This window comes from Durio zibethinus, chromosome 12 (genome assembly GCF_047325235.1).
Source record: "Durio zibethinus cultivar Kanyao isolate XHJ-2024 chromosome 12, ASM4732523v1, whole genome shotgun sequence".
NCBI lineage: Eukaryota > Viridiplantae > Streptophyta > Magnoliopsida > Malvales > Malvaceae > Durio > Durio zibethinus.
Window position 1 is genome coordinate 11,912,490 of NC_143173.1, and position 26,995 is coordinate 11,939,484.

The following is a 26,995-nucleotide window of genomic DNA, read 5'->3' on the forward strand; positions in this document are numbered from 1 at the left end:
ATAAAAATTTGATTATTTGTACTTAAACTCGAACTCAAGTTCGAAATATTTTACTAATTAAAATATATTAAAATATAAAAACTTGATTAAGTTTACATATAAAAATGTTCGAACTCGATTTAATTAATAAGTCAAACTATTCGAACTCAAGCTCGACTTGATTATAATTGAGTTAAATTTAAATTTTATTTGAATCAAACCCAAATAACTTACAAATAATAATATATCATTTATGCTTCTAGATCCGATAGCTGAAAACCTTTGCTAGATTACAGACCCGTAAGCTCAGATTTGAAGGATAGCGGCAATCTTCAGACTTATCCTACTTAGGAGGCCAGAGCTCCCATGTAGCATTTGGAAAAATTATTGTGATAAAGGACTTTAAGAGCCTGATCCAGATCAAATACTGATCCCCTTGTTTGATGTAGTCTGGTTACAGTGATTTTTGACTCATCGAACCAAAGCCAGTTTGAGCTCAGGTTCAGCTTGAAAAAGCCATAGGAACAGCTAAAGCAGCTGCGCTGTTCAATCTTTAAAGATGGTTTCTTTAAGGCTGAACATTTAACAGAAAATAATGTATCATATCAAAACAAATTCCATTATGGAAAATTACTACGAGTCATTGATGAAGTGCATGATGGAGGATTTCGTTCTAATATTACAGAATTTCATCAGAAAAAGTAGGTAACAAACATTTTCTCTGCCACTAATCTCCATAACTTCTCCTTGCTAAAAACATAGAAAATCATTCCTCAAGGGGAAAGGAAAAGAATCAACAAATTTCTTTGTTCGTCCAGCTTTTTCCTATTTCTAACATGAGCTATGTTTTGCTTCTTGACTGATCCGTAGATATATTGCCTTTCATCTTCTACCAACCAACTACAGCTATCAAATACTAGTAAGAATCCAAGAATATGAAATAAGTTAGAATAAAGCAATGAGCAAACGGAACTTCCTTATGCCACCATCTGCTCCTGTTCTATGTACATTTGCTCCACCCATGGTGGAAGTGTTTCTCGAACACCTTTACCAATACTGTATTGCTGCTGCTGTTGCCGCTGCAACCCACCTCCCAGAGGAGTAACATCTTTCACAAGGGAATGAACCCAGGACACATCTGGCTCATCGACATCAGATGGCATCATGTCTTTTGCTGCTGTTGCTGCAGGATTGTTGTTTCGAAACCCAAAGGAAGCAGACTTCCTAAGCTTGTTGAGCTCATCTCCTTGAATGCCCCAATCCAATTTCCCATCCGGGGAACCCCAATCAGAAATATTTGAAGACATCATAGTTGCAGAATTAGCAGGTGCAGTAAGTCCAGCACGACTGGTCATTGTTCCACGGTCTATAAAACTCTGGCTTCGTTTTGCAAATGGAGACGACCTGGAATTCATTACTGCTGCCGCCACTGCCGCAGATGAGTCAAAACCAAAGGCCAAGGGCTTCCTCACTGCAGATGATGAAATGCTTGTTGGGTAGCTTGCTAGGAGTTGGTTCAAGTTTTGGCGAATTTGACGCCCAGTTGGAGATTGCAACTGGGTTGGTGTTGCAGATTTTGCTGACAGTCCCTTCAATGGAGACAGCAGGGAAGGATCAAGGGATCCAAAAACATCATCAAGATTAGCAGGCTTCAAATCCCCAAGTCTACTGTATTCCTTACTCCAGCAAGATGGGGACGAAAGACTAGATATCTCATCCATCAACTGTTGCTGTTGCAATTGGCTAGCATGGTTTTGGAGCCCAAGTAATTCCATTTCCAATTCAAAATCTCTGGCACTGAAAGCAGTCTTCAAGCGGCTACCCGATAGCTGCAAGGCAGGTGGGGTGAGGTTAATTTTGTTCTGCCACAAGCTTCCAGTATTTGGAGAGGAAGAGGCAGCCAAAGGAGACATGGGTGGTGTTGAAGCAGTAGGCAGTGGCAAGGATGATGAACTAAGTGCTAGAGGACTCAAAGTTGCCATGTCCACTGCATTGACTGCAGCAGACCTCGGTGAAGGCATGGCTGAACCGGTGGAAGCATACACCGGACGCAATTCATCAGGTTTGTGAGCAAAAAAACAAACTTTGCGTGTGCAGCTGATCTCATCTTTGCAAAGCCTTGTCCGGTACTGGGCAGGATGAAGCCAGGATTCAAACACACCATGTGCATATTCACAAGCATCACATTTAGGGCAAGACCCCTTTCGGAACTCTGGGCAGGGCACACAGCTATAAGGGAACTTCCTTGGGTCCCTTCTCCTTGCATTCTCACCAGGATGAACAAAAGGGCATTCGGTCCAATCATGGGAGTATGCCCTTGAACAAGGCTTCACCTTAAAGGTATACATCCTGAAGTCATCAGTTCCATATATCCCGTTGTTGATATCAGGCAGTGTTACATCAATAGGATATTCTTTCTTCTCAGTCCCTTCTTTCAGCAACTGAGGCAGAGCTGCCCTTTCAGATTCTTCTTCCTGGTTAAGAATATTATCACTAACACCGACAACATCATCGCCTTTCAGCAACAACTCAATCACCTTCCTTCTGGAATTACTCAAAGATTTTAAAGCCGGCACAATCAGATCAATAGGTTTGTTCCCATTAGCATCAACACAATTAGCATCAGCTGATGCATGAAGCAAGAGCTTGACAACCTCTACTGAAGAATTCGAACCACCAGCAACAGCACAATGAAGGGCAGTAACTCCATCACTACCACAAGCTCTATTCACATCAATCTTGCCACTTCCAATGATGTATTTCAAAACATCAACGCTACCAAACATGGAAGCGATTAACAAGGGTGTTCTCTCTTCAAACCCCATCTTTCTTGAACCTATTCTTCTACCATACCAGAAGCTTGACTCACCAAGATCCAAACCTTTCTCTTCTACTTCACTTTTAAAGGCCACCAGATCATCAGAGGCAGCCAATTCAAGCAAAATAGAGCATTTACATAGAGCAACAGCTTCTCTCTCCTGTATTTCACCTTCCATGATGAAACTTGAGGGAACAAGTTCACTCTTTGAACCACTGCACATCCCCTACAGGCCCTGAATAATTATTATAGCAACAAGAATTCAGTTTCTCACTCCATAGCAAAAATTAAAAATGAACAAAGCATTCATTGTGCTAGACCAAAGTACAAAGAAATCTTTATGGTCTACATACAACTTAAAAGAAACAAAATTTTCATTTCATAGAACCTGAAAGCAAACCAAATTTTGTATTTTCTGTTACATATACCTCAATTCCAAATAAAGAAAAAATTCAAACATAGTATACGGAAAACATAAGGCTAAAACATAAATCCTCTAAAACAAAGACCCAAAATTCACACTTTTGAACAAAAAACCAAAAACCCAACAGGCAAAAACTCATCAACTAAACAAATATTAGAGCAAACATACATCGAGTTACTTTTATTAACAAACAAGAAAAAGGCAATCAAAGCTAAAGTTCCAGTCTTTTTACCTGTAAGCAGACTCTGTTGGAGAAAACAAAGAGAAGATAAAAGGGTATTAGTTAAAAAATTTAGTGAGGAGAAGAGAGTCGGATTTGAAGAAACTTTGAGGAAAAAGAAGAGCAAATTGAGGCCTATTTAAGTTTGGGCATTGAGGAAGAAGGGAGGAAAGTGCGACTTTTCTTCCCTTCTCCTTCTGATATGGTCAGAGTCAAAACTTCAAAGGGTAGGTTTTAACTGCTGCTCTCTCGCAATGAAAGAAGAAATGAAATGAAAATGGAAGTGAAATTTGTAATGAAATGCAAATGAACTTCATCAAGATTTCAACGCCAAACTGGACTTTGCCTCCACGCGCTTTGGATTATCTCAATCTTTTTCTATTGTCTGTCCTGTCCTATTGTTGGAAACTACTTGCGAAGGAGCAGGTGAAGCGAAAGAGATTGAGCAATCACTCGCTGGCAGGGTCCGAGCGAGTGAGAGATTCCAAGCAGTAATCAAGTCAATGAGGTAACCCCTTTACGCGTTTCTCTACCTTTAGGTGGGTGACAGGATATGCCCCTGACTCACCCTTCCACTTTCACTGTTTGGACACTACCTTTTTCTTCTCTCTCCCTATTAATTATTATTGTTAGAATTAACAAAACTTATTTAAATTCAAAAGATTCCGAAATAAAATTCCTTACTACTTTAATTAAATAATTTTTTATTTTTTATTTATATATGAATAAATTTTTATTTCAAATAAAAATTTAATTTATATTAAAATTTTATTTAAATAAAAATTAAAATTTAAGAATTTATTTGAATATAAATTAAAAATTAAGTGTTTATTTATATATAAAGAAATGTTGAAAATTTATTTAGATATAATAAAAATATAAAAATTTATTTAAATAAAATGATAAATTTTAAAAAATTAATTTATTTAAAAATTTTAATAATTTAAAAATTAAAACAAACCAAATTCAATTATCCCAATTCAAAATCATTCGAATAATTTAAAATCTTTTTCTCGAAAATAAAGTCCATTGGCCCAATTATCATTTCAAAATATAATCAAAATTTGGTTACAAATATTTATAAACGTTTGTTACGATTAATTAAAATTTTAATTTTTAAAATATTTTTTCGTTTACCGTACTATTCTGTCACATTTAAAACAAAGCAATCCAATCAATTATGTAAATATTTACAAATATCATGGGCAAATATTTATAACAATTTTTTATTATTTATATGTTTTCAATAGTATTTTTTAGAGTTTATTATTATAAATTAGTTGTTAATTTATTGTTGGATTTTTCTTTTGGGGGGCACACCTATGATGCTGAACTCTCAGGCCCATTGCCTTTGACTTGCAAAGCAATTTCTTTCATGTGACTAAACAGTATATTTTTGACCAAATTAACAGTTTGTCAGGTGTCTTGGATCATGTTATTGTTGGGATTTCAAAGCATGAATCAGATTTGGAAGGCTTCAATCATATGTTAAATATGAATATATGATAAATGTAATCAATTATTTTAATCCCTAAAATTTTTCAATGCTACCGTTTAAAGAAATTAGGACTTACAAATTGTTTAGATATAAAAATGTTCAAAAGATGGAATAGATTCAAATATAAGATTTTAAAATTATAAAAAAAAATAAAATTAAATTCGATAATTTATATATTTGTATAATATAAAATATTAAAATTTATATATCATATTTTAATTTATATAAAAATTATGTTTTATAATTTATATTCACGTGAAAATATAAAATAATTTTTTTTACTTTATTAAATTCATACGTAGTTATTATTAAAATTTGAAGTTAAATTATTTTCGTATATTATTTTTATATTGTGTTCATATCGTATTACCGTATCATATTTTAAATTATCAGATTTAACTAAAATCTTTTAAACCAAATATTATTCATTTTGGGTAATTGATTTTTTTTAAAGAAAAAATTGAATTATCATTTTTTTATTTGATTGAAGTTTGTAATTATGACGTGTTTTCACTATTTAAAACTAATAGAAATTTTTATTATTTTATTTAAAATGATAAATGTACTTTCAGAACAGTCATTCAAATCGTTTTTATTAATTTTAAATTATTAAATTTTAACTATAGATTCAATTAAAAACGTATTTATCATCTTTAGATAAAATAATGAAAATTTTTATTGGTCTTTAAGTAGTGAAGAAATCTTTTCCCTATTAAAAATTGTGAAAATTTACTATTGAATCAAATATATAATTTTTATATTTAAATTTTTTAAAAATTAAATCATTATCACTAAAATTAAGAGTTTGTACTCTATCAATAAATCATACTATCGTTAATTATAAATAAAATTTTTATTTTATGTTTATGAGTCCTTTTTCAAAAAAAATTATAAAATTTTTAAGCTAAAATGAATAATTTTTACATTTTTTAACATGGATCTCTACAATAATAAACTTTTTAAGTCACGTTTATACAATTTGTAGAGACTTCACATAATGTTTAAAGAGTGCTGCTAAATGTATCATCGTTTTTTTTTTTCTTCACACCTCAATTTTTTTTGTAAATTTTTTTTAAGTGAAATTACCTAATTACCTTTTTTACAACTTTCTAAAGTTCTATGAGTTTCCAAAAATAAATTTTCAAAAAGTTATATTAGTTTTGGAAAATAAATTTTCCAAAAAGTTTATAATTTTTCAGAAAACCATTTTTGAAATTTTGTGTGAAAGAAAAGGATTATTAAATAAGTTTACTCAAAAAATATTGAAAAAAAATGGAGTATGAAAAGAAAAGATTTAAGATGTATTTAACAGCAATACTGTTTAAACTTTAGAAGGGTAAATAAAAAGGCATTATAAACATGTCACAAGACGAGGGAAAAAGCCAAGAAGATGTCACAAGAATAAGACAACAGATTATAAGAGTCAAGCATGAATTAGGGGAGATTGGTTTCCTAACCCAATTTTAAAACAATTTGTTTTGAAGTTGTGCCAATGGAAGACAAATAACAGAGCAGTCAAGCTGTATCTAAACGAAAGGAAAGAGTTTGATTATATATGTATAGCCGTCAAGGATGATTTTAGGTTGTCTGGTCTGGCCAACATTCTTTGATTGCATATAAATGGTTATCCTTGATGGATTGACTACACAAAAACAACTATCAATTGCATCATTGGAATATCGTAAGAATGGCATTGGAAGTGTAAATAATATATTAATATTCATAACTATTTAGATTTGATTTAAATAAAATTTGAATTTGATTTAATTATTATCAAATAAAGTTTGAGTTTGAATAATTCAACTTATCGATCGAACAGAATTCAAATATTTTTATATTCGACTCGAGTAATTTACGAATCTAATTGAATTTTTATATTTTAATATATTTTAATAATAAAAAATATCGAACTCGAGCTCAAATACAAATAATTAAATTATTATCAAATATAATAATCAAATTTATTTTTTTATATTAATCAAACTTAATCGAATGAGTTTGAATAATTTAATTTTTATATCAAGTCAAGTTTAAATTTTAAAAATAAAATTTAATCAAGCTTGAATTAAGTTTCGAACCTTAAATTTAAAATTGAACTTAAACTTGAATTTAATGTTATATCAATTTAAAATTGATTAATTACACTTCTAAATAACACTCAAATACAATTTATGTATTAGAGGGAAAGATACTCCATGTCATGATTATAATTTGAAATGTACCAATTCAAATATCTCAAGTACATCGATGTTATAAATATATTATGTATAAAATAATTGGTACCAATATATACTGGCATATGCTACATTTAAAAAAAAAAATTGAATCATTTTTCGATGCGGTATTAATAATTTTGGTTCGAATTCTCTTTGTTTAAAAAAATTCAGTTACAAGGCTGGTATTGGGTCTGGCCTAACCAAAAGGTCTGCCGATCTCCTATTTTTGGGCTGGTCCTGATTCGTAACCCAACTAAACTTCATCTAAACCGAGCCAGAGACTGATTTCGTTTGGTGGACTCTATGTCCATATCTATTTTGCTATTTGGGTCACATCCCACTATCATACTTGAAATAATCAAACACATCATATTATTAGTCTCCAAAATTAGGAGATTTATTGTATATTTTAATTTGATCTATCAAGTTAAATGTTTGGGTCAAGTGATTAATTATTTTAATTTGATCTATCAACTTAAATGTTATCATATAGTACGTTTGTAAAAAAATTATTAAATAAATTGTTGACGACTCTCCAGACAAAAAAAAACACTAATTTATTATTTCCTTTTTTTTTTTAGAAACAAGAAACGTTGTTCAACTCAAAATCAATTAATTTGAGTTAATGGGGAGTTTCATGTAAATCACAACGCATACATCCAAATTTTTTGAAATAAAAAAATTCAAAAATATTGTTATGAAAGTAACAAAAATTTCACTTTCATTTTGGCTGAAGTGGCAGGCAAACAAAAAGTATGTACTCTTCATGTCAAAGCTTATCCACACGTTGGACTAAAATTGGCTTCCACTGCGTGATTTAGTCTTTCAAAATCCCAATAATTGCAATAATTAACCCACGTGCTTAAGACTTTATCCAATTAGAATATTTTTGAACTTTCTTTTTTCTACATGTTGAAAATTAATTTAATTCAATCACCCAAATTAATGGCCAACTGTCAACTGTGTCGACAATGATAGTAATAATAAAATCAAGAGCAAGTGGTCTCGTGTTTACTTAAACTTTATTTGATTGGATAATGAAATTAATTACAATAAAATTTTAAAAAATAATAAAAATTATTATAATTATAATTAAAAAAATTTATCATAATTGTTATTGAAAAAATTTTAATAAAAAATTTATATTAAATGAATCACACTAAAATTAATATTTAAATATAATTAATGATGCAATAATTTCGTACAAAAAATATGATAGAATCCAAATTGACACTAGTTTATGAAGTGAAGCTAATCGTGTTGTCACCGTCCTAAATCGTTGAGCTTAACATTCAGCTACAAGAGAAAATGATAACATACACTAATATTTGTAGCAAAATTGTACGCGTGGCACTTGAATCATACAAAACCAAATACGAAACCAATATGGCTGTCATTCTCCAACTTTGCCCAGTCATTCTCTGTCTAAATTATTTTAACTTGTTAAGTTACAGCATGGAGAAATTCAAGAGTTTGTGCTTCCACGGCTAATTTTATGATCAAGTTATTTTGTCAAATTAAGATGTCTGGGCACTTTCTTTTCCTTTCCTCCAAACAGACGCATAAATTTGTGTGCTTTTATGTAAGGTTAGCAATCTAATTCGTATCGATCACATTCTAATCTAATTAATTTTATAAGATTATTTTTTTAATTGAGTTTTAAGTCAAATTAAATTGAGTATTTTTAAATAAAAAAAATCAAAATCGAATCGAAATTAAATTTTATGTAAATTCATCTTGATCTAATTTAATATATATATCTATATGTTATTTTTATTATTTATATTTAAAAATTAATATTTTATATAAAAAATTAATATTTTATTAATTTTAGATCGAGGATCAATTGTATATTTAAATATATATGGATCGCGACTCATTACCGTCCCTATGACTGTGTCATGACACTTGAAAAACTTCAATGGAGTGAACCAAAAACTTTTGACCTGATCTGTGCTCCAGGGCTTTTTGGCTTTCACTTTTTTGGGTTCCCCTCTATACCAACTGATGGAATCGATCCGTTAAACTTAAAACGCTAGCCAAAAGCTTAAAGCTACTGATCTGATTTTAACTGGCCAAGAACCAAATTTGAAACTTTAATTATACTATTAATAATGGTGACCACCATTATTTTGGAATTAATAGAGATGATCATGAAAAGGAAGAAAACTTGTGGGGGCAGATTCAAGTTGATCACGCACTGAGATGGGAACACAATCGCTCTCATAGGGTCATGGCTGAGTTTATACTTATCAGCGGATGAATTGATTTTGAAGATGGAAATGTGTGTGTTCTCTTCCATATTTGCCTGTCTGCTTCAGAAGAGATCAACGGGCCTAAAAACACACTGAATCACTAGGCACAGAAATCCCATCTATCATTGAAGCTCAAGATTCAAAGTTTAATTGCTAAAAGAATAGGAGATGACGCGTCAATCCCCTGAAGCTTAGGTATTACGGCTCAAACTTATACAACATGACAATAATGATCTGCCAAAGAGGATTGTGGCTCAATTATCTGGATTCAAATCTAGTTGGTAGCCTCTAATTGGTGCTTATCTGATACGTAGCCAATGAAACTTTTTTAAGATTGCACATTTTGTCCTGATTAAAGTCTTCAGTCATCAGGCTCTCCCCCACAAGTACAAATCACCTTTTCTTTAAGAAAAAAAACCCCATCTCTTTCACGTTCTCTTTCTTGTCTATTTCAAGTTTCTCTACTTCTCGACTCATCCCCTATAACCCTTTAACTACCACTCCTCAAACCCTTCTCAAACCCATCTCTCTCTTTCAATTTGTTGTTTTGAAAGTCTAAGGAAGTAGGACTTTGCTTTGCTTCATCGTTCTCCTTCAACTTGGGAAGCTAAACCTACTAAAAAAGAGTTTTTTTTTTTTTTTTTTATCGTCATGAACAATCTACATGACTGGCCTGAACCAATAATCCGTGTCCAGTCCTTATCCGAAAGTGGCTTACCAATCATTCCAGGTAGATATGTCAAGCAAGATACAGATAGGCCTTCCTTAAACCCCGACAACAGCGATGTTAATATTCCAATAATTGATCTTACAGGCTTATCAGAAGATGAAAATACTCTTCCTGCCACAACGCTTGAGCAAATTTCTCTGGCCTGTCGAGAGTGGGGATTTTTCCAGGTCGTTAACCATGGAGTTAGCCCTGGATTAATGGACCGAGCACGCGAAACTTGGCGAAGCTTTTTCCATTTACCTATGGAGATTAAGGAAACTTATGCTAACTCCCCCAAGACTTATGAAGGTTATGGCAGCAGACTAGGAGTTGAAAAAGGTGCCATTCTTGATTGGAGTGATTACTACTATCTTCACTATCTTCCATTAACACTCAAAGACTATAACAAATGGCCTACCTCTCCAGATTCTTGCAGGTAAGATTTAGAAAAAAGTTTATCGGATCTTTAATCTAAAGCTGTCAGATATTAAATTCTTATCTCTAAAACTAAAAATCCGACGTATATATCACTCGCTTGTTTGCATTTTGTACTGTTTTTACTGTAGCATTTGGTTATTTTTTTGGCTTATTCAACGGCTGTACTATGCTAATTTGTCATGCTATGCACTTCGTCACTTCTTAGTCAACTGTCTAAAGTGTCTCACCTTTGCCTGCTTCTCATAACTATACGTTAGGGACGAGCTCCAACTGAGGGTCAGATCTTAAAATCACAAAAGAAAAAAAAGAGCGGTTAAGGATAAAGGTAGGGTTGCATTTTATGTTTACACTCTTACGTTCAAATAAAAAATCAAAATAAAAGAAGTCGGAGGGAAAAGAAAATAGGAAAGTAAAAGAAATAATTAGATAAATAGATAGTATTTGAATAATTTTATTTATAAACAAAAAGAGAGAGAGGTTTGTACGTAGAATAATAATGTAACTAAGTCGATACAATACTGTATATATCAAGTCGGTTCAAAACTAAAAAATATCACTTTTTTTCTGCTAACAATTCTAATAATGAAAAAGACTAATTTGCCTTTTAGACCAAAAAATACCCTTAACAATATATTACACTATTATTTCATTGACCATTAATTTGGACTTAACCTAGCCTAGTTAATCTGATCTTTTTTAGTTTATTCAAATTTGGATCGATTTTTTCAGTATATGATTGATTAAAGTTGATTATTTGATGACTTTAGGGAAGTAGTTGATGAATATGGGAAGGAATTGATGAAGTTATGTGGGAGAATAATGAAGGTTTTGTCCATAAACCTTGGATTGGCAGAGAACCATCTTCAAAATGCATTTGGTGGGGAAAACATTGGGGCATGTCTTAGGGTGAACTTTTATCCAAAGTGTCCACAGCCTGATCTGGCCCTTGGTTTGTCATCCCACTCGGACCCTGGTGGCTTGACCATTCTCTTACCAGATCATGAAGTCCCAGGTCTTCAGGTTAGGAAAGATGGCAGGTGGATCACGGTGAAGCCTGCCCGGTTTGCGTTTATCGTCAACATCGGTGATCAAATTCAGGTGAATTTTTCTAATCCCTGGATTATCCGAACAAACTGGAAAATGTTTGGCACATGGAAGGGTCATGTTTTGATGGGCTAATGAACCAACTATTGCTATACAATTAAGCTTCTCAAAACATTATAAAACACAAAATTTTCAGATTTCTTTTGTTTTTTCTTAAAGACAGACAAAGTGGATAAACATGATGATTTTAAGGTAATGAGATGTTAGAAGATGTTTGATTATCTCTAATCTCCATGAGTTAGAAAAGTATTACATATCATTTGTGTTTTCTTTGCCATTTTCCTCTTTTAACTTTCTAAAACTCCTAATTGTTTAAACAATTTATAATGTTATCAACAACAATGGAAAGCTAATCTTAGATTGACAATTACATGCCCTTGCCCCCAACAGGAAGTTTTCTAGTTAAATAGTTGCTCCAGAAATATGCTTGATTGATTTTCTTTTTTTTTTCAAAAGAGATCATAATTTAAGATAGGGAAAGAAACTGTAAATACTGATATTTAAAATTTTAAATTTATTGAATTTTATTTTTTAAAAGTGATTATATAAACTAATTAAATTAAAATTAATTACATATGCGGCTAATTGCACATTTTTTTCCTTTTTATTTCAATTTTCATAAATACTAAAAAATCTCAATTTTTTTGTCATGTGATGATTTTATTTTTAAAAATCATGATCTTAAAGTATTGTTTGAAAGTGTTTTTTCCAGTTAGGAAAATAACACGATTGATTTCAATTATGAAATTATGATTATCCAAAAACTATTCTCTTTTTGAATTCACAACGTCACTTCAGCGTCATGAAAGCTAAAAATAAATAATTGAAATATAACGATTAATAATTTTTATCTATTAGTATAACAATTCAAACTCAACCTATTAGTTGTCATCACTTATAACTTAAGAATATTCAATTTCCCCCACTTTATTTGACCTAATCCAACCTAATTTAAAATGAAAAGAAAAAAAAAAAAAAAACTCTCGTGTCTTATTTTTTTGTAAAAGAGGTTGTAACATAAGATAAAGGAACATATTATTTTTAAATGTTATATTTTAAAAATAATTATATAAATAAAATGAAACCCTAATTTCGGATTTACCGTTTATCTTTATTTATATGGATTTTGCTTAATAAAGATGCTAAAAATCTTGATTTTTTTTTTTTCTTAATTGAATCAGGTCCTAAGCAATGCAAATTACAAGAGTGTTGAGCACAGAGTGATAGTGAATTCAGACATGGAAAGGGTATCTTTGGCCCTCTTTTACAATCCAAAGAGTGATATACCAATCAAACCAGTGGAAGAACTGGTTTCAGCAGACAAGCCCGCGCTGTATTCGCCGATGACATTCGATGAATTCCGGCTTTTCATCAGATTAAAAGGTCCCAAAGGCAAATCCCACGTGGAATCTCTCAAATCTCCAAGATGATTGAGATTTAATCATTGTTTTTTAATTTGAATTCACTGTAAATCTCATTGCCAAATAATTCCTTTCTTTTTTCTTTCTAAGTTATTATTTAACTATGAATTTTGTAATTTATCCTTACTTTACAATTAAAACTAGGAGTTAAAAAAATTGAAAGAAACAGTTGGAACAGAAATTTGATTATTTTGTCATTGTACTTTTGGGAAACTTTTTCCAGATCCTGAAATTTAGATATTATATTTTATAATATGATACAATAACACAACACAAAAATAACATGAATAAAATATACGAAAATGAGATTATTTAAAATTTTAGTAAAAATTATAAATATTTTAACAAAACCAAAAATATATATTTTATATTTTTGTGTCAATACGAATTGTAACACGTAATTTTTATATAAAATATGATATGAATATACAAATTATCAATTTTTTACATGATACGTATATATGAATTGTAGATCTACTGAAATTAATTGAAATTTTGAAACAAAAATGAGATGATTATAGGTTTAATAATCAATTAAACCTATATATTAGATAATTATATCAAATGAGTTAAAAAAATTCATCTTGAGGTTTTTTTTTTGCTTGAAAACAATGTAATAATATATATATATATATATTACAAATAAATCATATGATATTTAAAAATAATTGAATGTTGCCATAAAAATTTATTACTATATAATGAATGTGTAAGATTTTCAAAGTCAAATAAGAAAATAATAAGATTTTCAAAATCAAATAAGAAAATAATTTTTTAAGATACAAAATGGTCCATTTTAATGGGACCATTTCTTTTATATTTGTAGCATAGTGTAGAAATTCTCACATGTTAAATATGCTATAACATTAAGTAGTTTAGATAAAGACGGAAGGTTCAATTCAAGGATTTTGACCCCTCATTTGAATGATAAGAACACTTAAATTAAGGCTGAATTATTATTTTATATGTGAATATTTTGTATAAGCACTAATTCCCCTTAACAATTAAAGAAAAAAAAACCAAATTATTTGGACAGCATTGACTTCTATGGAATTTTTAAAAAAAATTAATATATTTAATATTAAAATTTAAAATTTTTATAAAATTAAAGTTTCAAGATTTTTAATATTAAAAGTAAAAAAATCATAAATAATTTTAAAATATAAAAAAAGAGTTTTAGATGTTTAAAAAAAATAAAACATAATTTTAAAACATCCAAGAAAAAAAAAGAACAAAGAAAATGAGACAGAAAATATTTATTTGTCTATTTATCAATATGGAGTACTATTCATTTCATAAAAAATTTAAAAAAAAAAAAGCAAAAGAAAGCTAATATATTTATCTAGTTAAATATTTGCTTTTTTTTTTTTTTTTTTACAAAGAGATTACAATTTGAAAACTGAAGAAAAATTTTGTAAGTATTGATATTTAAATCCTAAATACTTGTAAAAATAATATATGAATCAATTAAATTAAAATTTAAAATTTTAATTTGTGTCGATTCATCTAGTGTAATTAAGGATTTAGAGCCACTTTTCAGTTTTAACTTATCCTATTCATGTCATTTACACCTTTATCTCCCACTAAACATAGAAAGATATTATATATAAATTAAACAATCTAGTCATCTTTTGTTTTCTCCAAGTCATGATCAATTAGAGGTTAATTTTTTTATTTATCAATTCAACAACCATTGCTTAAAGTCAACACTGTCAACTATAAATTAAGGTGGCTCTCATAGCATAATATTAGTTTAATTGTGTAAAATATGATCACATGCTTAATTATTATGATCATGTAGCTTTTTAGTGATATTTTTAAATATTAAATTTGAAAAACAATAATATTATAATGGAAAAGAGTTCGCTTGAGTTCTATTTTTTAAAAATTTAAGTTAAAAATATTTTAAGGTTTACATTATTTTAAATAGTTTAGTTGGTTTGAGTGGTTGTTTAGTGTTGATTTAGTGCATTAAAATTGATAATGATGCAACATTTGGTTCATAAAATCCATGAAAGAATCAGTGTTTGGTCATCTTTTTATTTGTTTTTAGATTTTTTTTCTTTTTTTTAAAAGAAAGTTTCCATTAAATCATGTTGTAATCCCAACTTTGTAATAATCTATCTTTTAAAAAAGATCGATGAATTATTTCTATTAAACCTCAAATTCTAATTGATAAAACTTTGATCAGTTTAATAATTACGTGATTAAAAATAAAAGAAAAATGATAAGTCTAAATGTACGCATTTCCTTGACTTGTAACAAAAATTATCCAATAAAAAACAGCAAAGTACCCATTGCCAAATGTCTGTCCATATCATTAAAATCGAAACCATAATTTCAAAACCAGATTTTAATAATGTTTGGTTTGTTTTCAGACAACGACTTATGAAAGAATCACAAAAAAAGACAAGAATCGATTGCCCCAATCGACTTAATCATAAAACCTAATACAAATTATATGAGTTTGATAGCTTTTTGCATGATCATCAAACTTTTAATTTATTAAAAAAGTTTGGAGGGATCTTTAGATAATTAAGGAGAGATCAATATTTTATCTAACAGGTGGCATCTAAGTTATATTAAAACTAGGTATAATATGTAATTATCGTGGTTGAGCTTTGGCTTGACATTGCCACTCCCTCGATATTATAAGATTCTATAATTTTAGATTTTGTAAAAAAGATTCTTATCATATCGACATATCATTTCAAGACTAAACTCTTAATCTTTCATTGTTTCATTTTATATGATTTGAAATCGCTTATATATGTATTATAATTTTTTTTTTGTTACAAGTGATATTGATTTACATAAAAAAAGTATGAAAATCCGCATTCAATTTATGAAATATTATTTGTTTTGATCAAAAGTCTTACTATTTTATCTTATAAAATTTTTTTTACATATTTAGATTTAGTTTCCACTTATTGATGATCGTTTTAATATCATTTATAAAGATCCATATTGAATTTATAAAATATTACTTATTTTAAATCAAAAAATTCATAATTCATGTCTGAAAAAATTTCTCATAATTATAAGTTTTAAATCTTTCTACATATATATATATATATATCATATCATATCATATCGATATATTTTTTTAGTGTAAAATTGAAACATCATAAAGATAGTAATTAGTTAATTTTTTATCTCATAAATTTCATCTATCACCGGCTTAGAAGTTAAATCCGAAACCATAGTACATGTTAACTTAACCTGTGGAATTAGATTAAATGAGATAAAGACATGATTAAAACAGTTTGAAGGACAAGTTTGTGAATTGAGTTTCCATTTGGTCCATAAGTTTCTTGACAAGAAAATTGAAGAAATGAAACAAGATTAATGTGCTAATGTCTGGATCTCAATTCCAGTGATTTTTTGGAAAGAAAAAAAAATCTTCTGACATTTTGACTATGAACAATAAGTATATGATTGATTTTTATTGGAAATGACTCTTCCATCACCAACCTTCAAAATGAGTAGTACTACCTTCATAAAGAGAAAAAGGAGATCAAACAAAAGAGAGGAGAATCCTGAAGGACAGATTTAAATGATACGTAAACATTCGTAAATTTTTTAGATTCAATTACAATAAAATTCAAATATTCAAATTTAATTTGATTATTATTGATATTATTAGAACCAAGCTTAAATTTAAATAATTCAACTTACCAACTAATTTGAAAAAAAAGAGGTAAGACAAAAAAATTAAACAAATCTAAAATTACGATATACAAATGATATGTTAGTATTTGTAAATTATTCGAATTTGATACGAATAAAATTTAAATTTAATTTGATCAAAATTCAAATTTAATTTGATTATTATCGAATCAAACTTAAGTTCGAACAACTAAACATATCGAGCTAACCGAATTTAAAATTTTTAATATCGATTCAAATAGTTTACAAATCTAATCAAACTTTTATATTTTAATATATATTTTTATTACTTTAATTAAAAAATCACTATTTTACCTTTATATATAAAAATTTAAACTCAAATTTAAACACAAATAATCCAATTTAAAATCGAGCATAAAAATTAAACTCAATTTTTATTTGATAGATGAATCTAATTAAACGAGTTCGAATAACTTTAACTTTTATTTCAAGTTAAACTCCAGTTGAACTCAAACTCAAGTTTTTTACTATATCGACTAAGTTCAACTCAATTACACCCCCGTAGATAAGAGGAAACTTCGATCATCTACTTGTGAATTTCATTCCATGACAGAACAACATAAGCACATGAAAGAAAGGAAATGGAAATTTCAGTAAGGGAAACAGAGAAGGCATTAACAGATAAATTAATCTGCAGAATGCATATGCATCATCCATTTGTATATCACTACGTGTCATTCATGTACCTAAAGAACTAAACTAATTGGCATCCAATTTAAGGATTTTCCAGTACCAACACAATTATGGATTCACTATAGCTGCTTTACAGCATCATCAGTGAATAAAACCGACCAGGTTAGTCACTCCATTGGCTGCTACTGCCTTAACTTTTTTTGGCATGAAGGGCATTTGTAAAACTTAATCATTTCTGCCTTGGCTGGGGTTATCTTCACACACTTTCCATGGTACCACCGTTCACAATTATCACAACCGATCCAAAACTCATCAGAATTGTATCCTCCGCCACAGGTCCCACAAAAGGTATCACCCTGCTCTTCTTCATCCTCCTCGTAACTTTCATCGGCTAACTTACGATTGCTTCTTGGCTGTCCATCAATTGACCTCTAACAGGCAAAAGGCAAATTATAAACAAAAAATAAAGCATATGAAAGAACAAGGACGATACAATGTTCACATTTAACAGTTTGAATTGCTTCCGTCATTCACCTTTGTGCTGTTTCGTGATTTGCTTCCACTCTCCACCGTGGGCTTGTCTTTCACAGGATTCCTTCCGGTTACAACTTCAAAGACAGTGGGAAGATCATTTATCATGCTAAATAAGCGAATCCTGTTGAACAAAAAGTGCAAAACTCATGATTTATAGTCCACTCACAAAAAATTTCGGAAGAGAGACAATACAGAAGATTGACTTAATAGGAACTAACAGCATGGTAGCTAGTGTTGGTCCCAGGTGATCTTACATACATGACCTTCTCTAAAAGGAAAAGTGAGAATAAAAAATGGTCGAAAGCAATCTTCCAGGGAAAAGCATGAATGCTTGTTAAACATATGTAAGCACATCAAGGCTGTCCAGCACAAGTAAGAACATGGTATTACCAATTCTTTAAGGTCCAAAGGGTGAAAACAGGGATTCTCAAGTATGCAGCATTAAAGGTGCAAAGTGCTGGTTGAACCTGGCCCTTATCTACTTTAGCATACATATCATTTACTGACTGCAATATAAACATCTTTGATTGAAAGAGTTGTTACAAGGATCTTCCATCAATATTCTATTTTGCCAGGTCTAATGCGATATGTATGAAACTGCAAAATACAATTTTACCCAAAGAAACAACAAAACCAGATCTAAGACAACAGGCAGAGCCAGAAGTAATTAACTAGGGAGAGGCAGAGAGCTAAGATTAAGTTATTAATGAAAACTTAAGAAGGAAAGGGGGTTGGCTTGGAGGGGGGGGGGAGGGGGGGGAGGAGGAGGAGTTCCAATGGTGTATTAGGAAAAAAATTTGGGGTCAACATAATAGGCTTTAGTTTGTTAACTTGCGACGACCATTATGCCGTTGCCTTGGCCACAAATAAAATGGAGAAAAAGAGAGTAGGAGGGAGGGTAGGGACGCTAGAAGAGGCTTATTATGAATTTCATGATATAATTAAGAAAATAATCTATCTGGCTTTTTCTTTTATCATTGAAAGGAGAACTATATTCGGTAGCCAAGAACTAGAAAAATGGCTACAATAAGGAACCCAATTAGCCACTAGCAAAGGGGGAAACCAAGAAAAAAACTGGAAATACTGGTTTTGACAACGAAATGCTGACAGGGAACCTCCTTAAATGCCATAAACCTCTAAATTCCAAATGAGTGATCATCCATTTACCCCCATCCAACTGAAATTTCTTCAGGAATGTTTCACTCCAACATAAAACACAAATCAATACTGCAGCCTCCCTCAATTCTAACAGAACACTGAAACACCCTGAATCATCAACAAGCTAAATTTCAGTGAATTTAAACCATCTAAAAACAATATTCATGGCTTCAAGCAATTATAACGTACCCGGCTTTTACAAACCAAAATCAAAGTAACAATATGGAATCAACAGACCAATTTAAAAACTAAAATATGAAGTCCACAATGACGGTAATCGGGTGTATGAAAGCACATATAAACCACAAATTCAAGGATTTATATCCAAATCTTGGATTTATATACATTATGAAAGCACGATGTACCTCTCATTGCGATTAAGTCGAGCTCCAAAGTAGAAAGCCACGGAGAGCAACCAACAATCACTATGCACAGCAACAAGTGAAAGCCAGTCTTTACGATTCATCCCATCTCTTGCAAAATTAATACCCAAGGCTGGCTCAGGGAGCTCTGGTGGGACTTCCTCTGCCGGTAAAGCTACCTCCCATGCCTCATTTGGGTGACCATACAAACACAAGTTCTCCTTATCTGAGCGGCAACAAATTACAATACTTCAACAAAATGCGGCAATCAAAATCACAAATTCTACAGTCTATAAAAAGCAGAACTCGAACATAATGTTCAATTTGGTACCCAAAAGAAAATTCAGGAAAAATGTATTGCATATGAATAAATTTTCCATCCCTTCTCAGTACCCAAACAAAAATTCTACAAGTCTCAAAGACAAGAAGCAAACAAATTCGCATCGCAATTGAACAGCTAACATAAAAATGACAATCCAAAGTTGGAATAAAATTTCGCTCTCAGATTTCCATCAACTTCTTATACTAAAAAGCAACTCATTTGCAATTTACTTAAAAAGAAAATAAAGATGAAGAGTGAAAATCCGATGGCCTACAAAAAAGTACAAACCTTTAAACAATTGAACAAAACTGCATGCAAAGAAAGAAAAATCTAAGCAAAGACAGAAACTCAGCTCCAAAACCGAACCGGGTCGGTTCAAACACCTAGAGACTAATTAGCTCACTTCAAATTAAAAGTATCACCAGGCAACAGAATTCCCATCTCCATTTTCCCGTCAACTTTCTCAGCAAACAAACATAAATAGGAAAACTTGAGAAAAGAAAAGAACCCAAACTGACCTGGATCGCATTGCGAATAGAAATCATCAACATCTGACCCGAAGTCCCAAACCACATGAAAACATAAACATATGAATAAAACAAAAAAAAAAATAGAAAATAACAAATTCAATGAATGAAATTAGGGTTACAGAAAGAGAAAATTACCGTAAGTTAGAGCGCGAACGAGAGCGGAGCGCCGAGCGGTGTAGTCTTGGACGATCTCTTCGACAGTGCGAGGACTAGAAGAAGCCATTATTTTCCAAATAACTTTGTGTAATTGTAAATTAAAATTTTTTAATTTTGTGTATGTAAAAAGAGAGATCGTTCTTTTTTTGGATAAATCAATAATTACAAACGCAAAAAGAAAGAAGCTATTGAAGCTCAGATGGTCGGAAACAGACAAGACACGAGAGAAACAGGGAAAGGGGATTTGTCGGTTTGGTTGTCGGAAGAACAAATTTGGCAGATTTTCGTGGAATTGAATTGGGCATGTTTGGTTTGGCCCAAACAAAAGTAATCGGGCTATGTTTGGTCTTAGCTCAAACCGATATAACAGGGTCTGTTTGGTTATTACATAACAATAGTGGGGGCCAACTTGATGGCACTTGAATTGTGTGTTTGGGCCACTTTTAGATTTTTTTTTTTTGTGCGCTATCTATTTTTCAAAAAATTGATATAATAAAAAATATTTTTTAAAAATTTTTAAATTTTATAAAATTAAGAATAAAAAAAGTATTCATTACCCTTGAGCTCGATTTATTTAAATAATAAGATATTCACGTTCGATTGATATTCGATTCGTTTAAATTAAACAAATTCATTTGTAAACATTAAACAAATATATTTATAAATAATAAATAAATTATAATTAAATAAATTTAAACAAATAAACAAATAATTATAAAATTAAAAATAAATTATTAATAAATAAATAAATTTATTCATAAATATAAACAAATTAAACAAACATCTTTTCGTATTTAATTCGTTTAGCAAACAAACGTAAAAATATTATTCAAAATCGATTGTTAAATTTAATAAACAAACAAAAACTATATATATTCTCAAATGATTCGTCGAAAGCTGGTTTACATCCTGGACAGTTCTTGGCAAAAGTTATAGTAATAAGGATCAACGGTCATTAGCAATCAAACCAAGCAAGAAAATTTGAGCAACTACAAGTGTCCTTATAGTGATGAAGATTTACCACACTAACACTTTACTACAGATTATACATGGTAGAATACGTAACCAAGCAACCTGGAAGAAGAGAAGAAGCCCAAAAAATTATGGGATTAAGAAGCTAAACATATTTCAGTTTTTGACACCAGGATTTGAATCATTGTAATTGGAAGTAAAAGTCCATCACTTTACCAACAATACAAGCGGACTAAACGCTAAATCTGTGTACACCTAACAGCGACATTAGGTTTGAAAAGATACTAGGTAAGAATGATTTTGGGAGGAAGACAAACTACTGGTGTTTTCCCCTCAAAAGGAAGGCCATCATAGGGAACAAGTTTCACAACAGAGTGAGTGTTGAGGTTGTACTTTTTTTCAACTTCTGCAAATCCCCCGCTAAGAACTTGTCCCACCCAATCTGTCACCACCCTATTCTCATCAGATAAATATGCAACTGCTACTAGTTGTTCCATGACTTTTGAGTCTATCTCTAACAAACACTCAGAGCTGATAAACTCGCAGAAACTCTGGTTTATGTCGTTCGATACTTTCTCTGCAAGTGCATCAAAGTCAAATGGCTTGAAAACCACATTTTTGACAGATTGACCAAGGAAATCTTGCAACCAAGACATGGGGTTCTCAGCAGCAGAGTCGTTGTCAACAGTTGCATCATCAGTTTCCTGCACTTCACTTTCTTCAGCTGGAATGTTCAAATCTAGATTCCCAGATGATGTCGTATTCGCCCGTTTGGCTGTTTCAATGATCTCATTCTGCTCCACAGTTTCATGGGAGCCAATCAGCTTTCTTTTATTCAAAAACCCCTGCTTAGAGATGGTTTGTCTTGTTGTAACAGGAGTCATCAAGTTTTGGCCAAATATGTTGTTGTCATGCTTGATCAATATCTGCAGTGGCCAGCACTTGGCTCTCAATATTTTATCCTCAGAATAGTTAGAAGTTTGCGATTTATGACAAACAACCTGATTTTCCTTTGTTAATGTTGAAGTTGTCACGAATATCGCATTGTTGGTGCTCACTTCTCTTCCATGCGAATCTGAAAACTTGCCAGTCCGGATAGCCTGGGATAAGCTGCTCCGAACCTGAATATCAGCTTTATCTACATTTTCAAGGAAGACAACAGACCGGGGCTTTTTGCTTAACTCTTCAGCAACATAGTCAGCAACAGTCTTCCCTCGAAACCTTAAATCATAATTCACATCCTGGCAATTAAAGAGCAACTGTGTATCCATCACCCCATCTTGGGAACTAAGATCCATGCAAATGAAATTCTCTCTGCTTCCATAGATTATGTCTGCAAGTGCAACAGCAATTTTCTTTTTGCCACACCTATCAGGTCCACTGAAATTCAACCATATATCACCTCTTCGACTGGCTCCATGACATTTTTCATTTCTTGCTAGGCCGTTGGCTACTGTTTGGCAAATAACACTTGCAGCTTCATCTTGCCAGCTTACTCTTTCCATGACAGCTGTAAAAAGCTTCTTGAAATTGTTTGGATCAAGCTGTCCACCAAAGTCAGGAGATGAAGAAGATAAGGACCGAGCTGGATGGCCAGAGACACTCCCATTGATAACATCAATGTTTGCAGGAAGGCAACCTGAGAAGTCCAGTGCAAACCCTGTACGGTTTTGATTTACAGGTTTCATCAATTTGTTGCTTGAAGAAACTGAGCATAAACCCAACCCTAAATCCGTTGTCACAGAAATAACAGATGTAGGAGATGCTTGACTAACATCACCCACACTTGAATTGGACAAACTGCAAGGAGATATGGGTTCAATTGCCTCTTCATCACCTCCTTTGAAAGGTTTTTCCCGTAGTTTGGACAGGAAACTTCCATTATCAGTCTTGGATACCAAAGAGGAAGGGTCATCAGATGGTGATGTAGACATCTTTTGAAAATTAAAGGGTGAGCATGAATTTACATTTATGCAATTATTTTCACTGGGCAGTGTATTTGAGTTGTTGCTATCATGACCGTGAGCATTATCCCTCTTGTCTTGGATGAAATGAGAGCCCAGAACAGTTGGAAACGGAAGATTTGCTCGATAAGTGTGTGACTCAGGGCCTGGATGGGCGTGATGAAGGCGCTGGCAAATATTGTCCCACTTCTTTTGCAGTCCTGCTACCTTGGTGTTTAACAGTCCATCATCTTTGGTCTGCACTGAAGAGAGACAAACTGGTTTTCACATAATTTCATAAATATCCAAAATAAACTGATCGAGATTTGGGGGCACAGAGGCAGGGTTGGTTACATTTAGTGATCCAAACATACAAACCATTCATTATTCCCCCAAATGAATACACATAAGATCTCGTGAACTACAGATATTTTAAAACCACTCTAAGTGTATGCTTCCCAAAGATGTTCTCGAAATAAAGATCATCCAAAATCTGTCATAATTTCTAAACTAGACCAATCAATGTTTTCAAGGGCACCGACTTCAATTTGGGGCTACTTAGCATATAAATAGGTGCAGGGTGTGCCGTGAATCTTACCTTCAACAGGCTGTGGGCGCAAATGAATGATCTCCATCTTTTAAGATGGCAGTAGAATGAATCAGGTTCGGAATATAGTCGGTGTATTTTCTACCTTTAGAGTAATAATAAAGGATGAAAGTTGAAACCAGTAATTCCATTTTGAAACAAACAAATAAAAGCACAAACTAAGACTTGAAGCATAAATTAACCAACACACACCTTCACATCCGATCCCTTGTTTGCGCCGAGGTCTGTCATCTGCAACCAAGAAGACAAAGTAGATTGGCACTGATCTGTCACGGAAACATTGAATCCTCCCTTTGAAATCGCAATTACTTCTTCTTCACACCTCTCATTGCATAGATGACAGCGGGGGACATGTTGATATGAGCTACTTAAAGACCCCTTTGATTCGGAAGGTGTAGAAAAGAACCCCCCAAATGGAACAAATGACTCCAACAAGCTGTGGTTATATTTTGGCAATAAAACTATAAGAACTGGTCGGATCTAATACAAAGACGGTAACAACAAATTACAAATGGAAACAGAAGAAATCGACAAAACCAAAGTGGGAAAAAAGTGACGCTGCATTGCATCAAAAAGAATGAAAACAGATAAAAGTGGGTGTCGTTAACTCACTAATATACCATTCAACACCTTAGACAAATTTAAAATATAAAAATATATGTTATAAACACATAATTACTCACTGCAAACAATTAAATGATTTAAACTCTTACCATATTTTTTTTTTACTATTTTCTAATTTCACGAGAGTGTTTTGAGTTGCAAACTCACCTTAAATCACATATCACAACCCCTCTAAAACCCGGTTTTCACCATGGTGAAGAATTTAACCCAACCGGTGCAACTCTGACAAAGGTTATGACTTATGAGTTATGATGGACGAGGCAAAATCTTTAAATCACACAAAACATTAGGTTATGCAAAAAACCGAGATTATAATGGAACAAGAAACCTCAGATGAACTTAATCAGATCATCACTTAATAAACTTCATTTTTTATCCCCCTAACTAGTGCACCGTACATGAAGGACAAGAACAAGCAATTCAATTCGACTTACATTAAACACCATCCTAGATTAACTTACATCGTTCATAATCCTTAAGTAGTACCTTATTACTTTATTCAACCAAAACCCAGCAAGAAATTACAAGCCACAGCTTACTCTACTTAACTGAGGGGTCCTTTGGCAGCATGGTGGGAGGGATTCCCATCACGCCGCCGTGTTGTTTTATGCCTGGAATGCAGCTGCGGCGAGGTGGGAATCCCTCCCACCATGCTAAACTCGACCATTTGTCAAATAAACAATTCTCTAAACAAAACATAAGTACTTCACCAAAACAAACTGGTTAAAAGATTTTCCACAAATAACATTCACAAAAACAACCAAACATCCCATGGCAACATTATAAAATAAATATATAAACAAAAATGCCATGTAAAATTGATAATATATTTACAAATTTTCATACCTGGACTTTGGATAAGACTCAGCCAATGAAGTCCTAAGAGAAGTAATAGGCAAAATCTGCAAATCCCAATCTTTTTCAACTGAAGGAAACCTACTTAAGAACTTCAGATATGTCTGGTAACTAGTTACAGCTCCCAACAGCCAAACTTTCCCTCCATAAACTCGTAATAACCTTGTTAAATGTCCAACCACGTAACTAACTCCTCCATCTTCTTCATCATCCTCACTTTTTCCACTCTTGTCACTGACAAAAATTTTCAAATCCCCATAATTCAGCACCAACCCGGATCCTCCCATTTCCCGCTCTATGACCCGACCCATTTCTTCAAACTTTAAACCAACCTCCCCTTCTTTAAAACCGTCATTAATGCACTTTAAAATATAATTTTCGATGCAAATTATGTTTAAACCTGAAATTTCTTTAACCAAAAGACCCTCTTTCTTTTTCTCCAAATTTTCTGTGAAACACGCGAGTGCATCGTAAGCACATACACCGACAAGTAGTGGATTCCTCCTTCGCGCCAAAACTTCCCCTATTCTCTTACAGTTTTCTTCTCCTTCAAAATAAGACGCAAAACCCGGAAAAGGGAAAGTGAAGCCCCGACGACCCGGAACCCGGGTGGATTCGTAAGCCGGACCCGAATTTTCTAAATTGCCAAGGAAAACCGGTGGGCCTCGTGATCGAGAGTATCTTAAGAGGTTGGGGAGGGGGCGGATGATTGCTAGCTTGATTTCGGAGCTCCGGAAACCCGCTTCGCCGAAGACCCGGCTAACAACCGGGTCATCGAGGATCGATAGAATCAAGTGTTGGAGCTCGACTTTGACGCACGAGATATTTGAAGGGTTTTGCTGCGAGAAATCGCGGTAAAGGTGGAAATTTTCGGGCTGTCTTCGCTGGTTCGCCTGAGACCGCTTTATCGCGGCCATGAGCGAGTTGGATACGGGCGGGTCGTTGCTGAGTTGACTCGAGGGGACTCGGTCCAGTGACACGCTAAGGCAAAGCTCCAACGCTCTGAATTGGAGTCGAGGGGAGTAAGCAGCGTTACGAGCACGGGCACAGGCGTCGCGTAGTGCGGACGAAGGGAGAGATAGAAGAGCGGAGACGGCGTGGAGCGACGTCGTTTGCCCGTGTCCTCTCCGTCGCGCGACGCTCACCGCCTCGTCTAGCGCGTGAGCTGCCTCTGGCGTTAAGCATTGCCGCGCTACACTAACCGGCGTTGGCATCGCCGGCTATCATAAAAACAAAAAACGAAAGAGCTTAAACTTAAAAAACAATATTTGTTTGTTTTTAGAATTGAAAGAGAGCGATTTTTATAAAAGAAAAAGGCTTTTGTGGAGAAATAATATACTCTTTTTTTCCTATTTTATATATCCATATTTGATTTTTTTTTTTAGTAAAAATTTAATTTTGATCATTATTTTAAAATTTTATATTAAATTAAACTTTTTAAAAATTCAAATTCACTTTCAAAATTTTCAAAATTTTTAAATTTATGTTTTATTAAAAATAATAATCAAAATTAAATTTATTTGATTT

At 32.3% G+C, this 26,995-nt stretch overlaps 4 protein-coding genes across 5 annotated transcripts; 1 reads left to right on the top strand and 3 right to left on the bottom strand.

Moving 5' to 3' along the window:
* Window positions 1-577: 577 nt before the first annotated feature.
* On the bottom strand, window positions 578-3,649 carry LOC111296109 (zinc finger CCCH domain-containing protein 29-like). The gene is made up of 2 exons (XM_022890165.2): window positions 3,454-3,649; window positions 578-3,032 (listed from the first exon to the last, which is right to left on the bottom strand). Exon 2 carries the CDS (start codon window positions 3,018-3,020, stop codon window positions 957-959), a length of 2,064 nt encoding a protein of 687 aa, XP_022745900.2. The 5' UTR covers window positions 3,021-3,032; window positions 3,454-3,649; the 3' UTR covers window positions 578-956.
* Window positions 3,650-9,229: 5,580 nt separating this feature from the next.
* On the top strand, window positions 9,230-13,297 carry LOC111296805 (jasmonate-induced oxygenase 2-like). 2 transcript variants are annotated; one of them, XM_089740590.1, is made up of 4 exons: window positions 9,238-10,140; window positions 10,225-10,555; window positions 11,325-11,655; window positions 12,843-13,297. In XM_089740590.1, exons 1-4 carry the CDS (start codon window positions 10,062-10,064, stop codon window positions 13,089-13,091), a joined length of 990 nt encoding a protein of 329 aa, XP_089596716.1. In that variant the 5' UTR covers window positions 9,238-10,061; the 3' UTR covers window positions 13,092-13,297. The 2 variants fall into 2 exon arrangements, with proteins under 2 accessions (XP_022747009.2, XP_089596716.1); XM_022891274.2 differs by having other exon boundaries at window positions 9,230-10,555.
* A 4,052-nt stretch (window positions 13,298-17,349) lies between these two features.
* LOC111296157 (PHD finger protein ALFIN-LIKE 2-like) lies at window positions 17,350-20,715 on the bottom strand. The gene is made up of 5 exons (XM_022890261.2): window positions 20,447-20,715; window positions 20,300-20,332; window positions 19,463-19,685; window positions 17,940-18,060; window positions 17,350-17,836 (listed from the first exon to the last, which is right to left on the bottom strand). Exons 1-5 carry the CDS (start codon window positions 20,532-20,534, stop codon window positions 17,588-17,590), a joined length of 714 nt encoding a protein of 237 aa, XP_022745996.2. The 5' UTR covers window positions 20,535-20,715; the 3' UTR covers window positions 17,350-17,587.
* Window positions 20,716-21,557: 842 nt separating this feature from the next.
* On the bottom strand, window positions 21,558-26,742 carry LOC111296112 (protein SMAX1-LIKE 8-like). The gene is made up of 3 exons (XM_022890173.2): window positions 25,460-26,742; window positions 24,182-24,425; window positions 21,558-23,640 (listed from the first exon to the last, which is right to left on the bottom strand). Exons 1-3 carry the CDS (start codon window positions 26,680-26,682, stop codon window positions 21,724-21,726), a joined length of 3,384 nt encoding a protein of 1,127 aa, XP_022745908.2. The 5' UTR covers window positions 26,683-26,742; the 3' UTR covers window positions 21,558-21,723.
* Window positions 26,743-26,995: the final 253 nt, after the last annotated feature.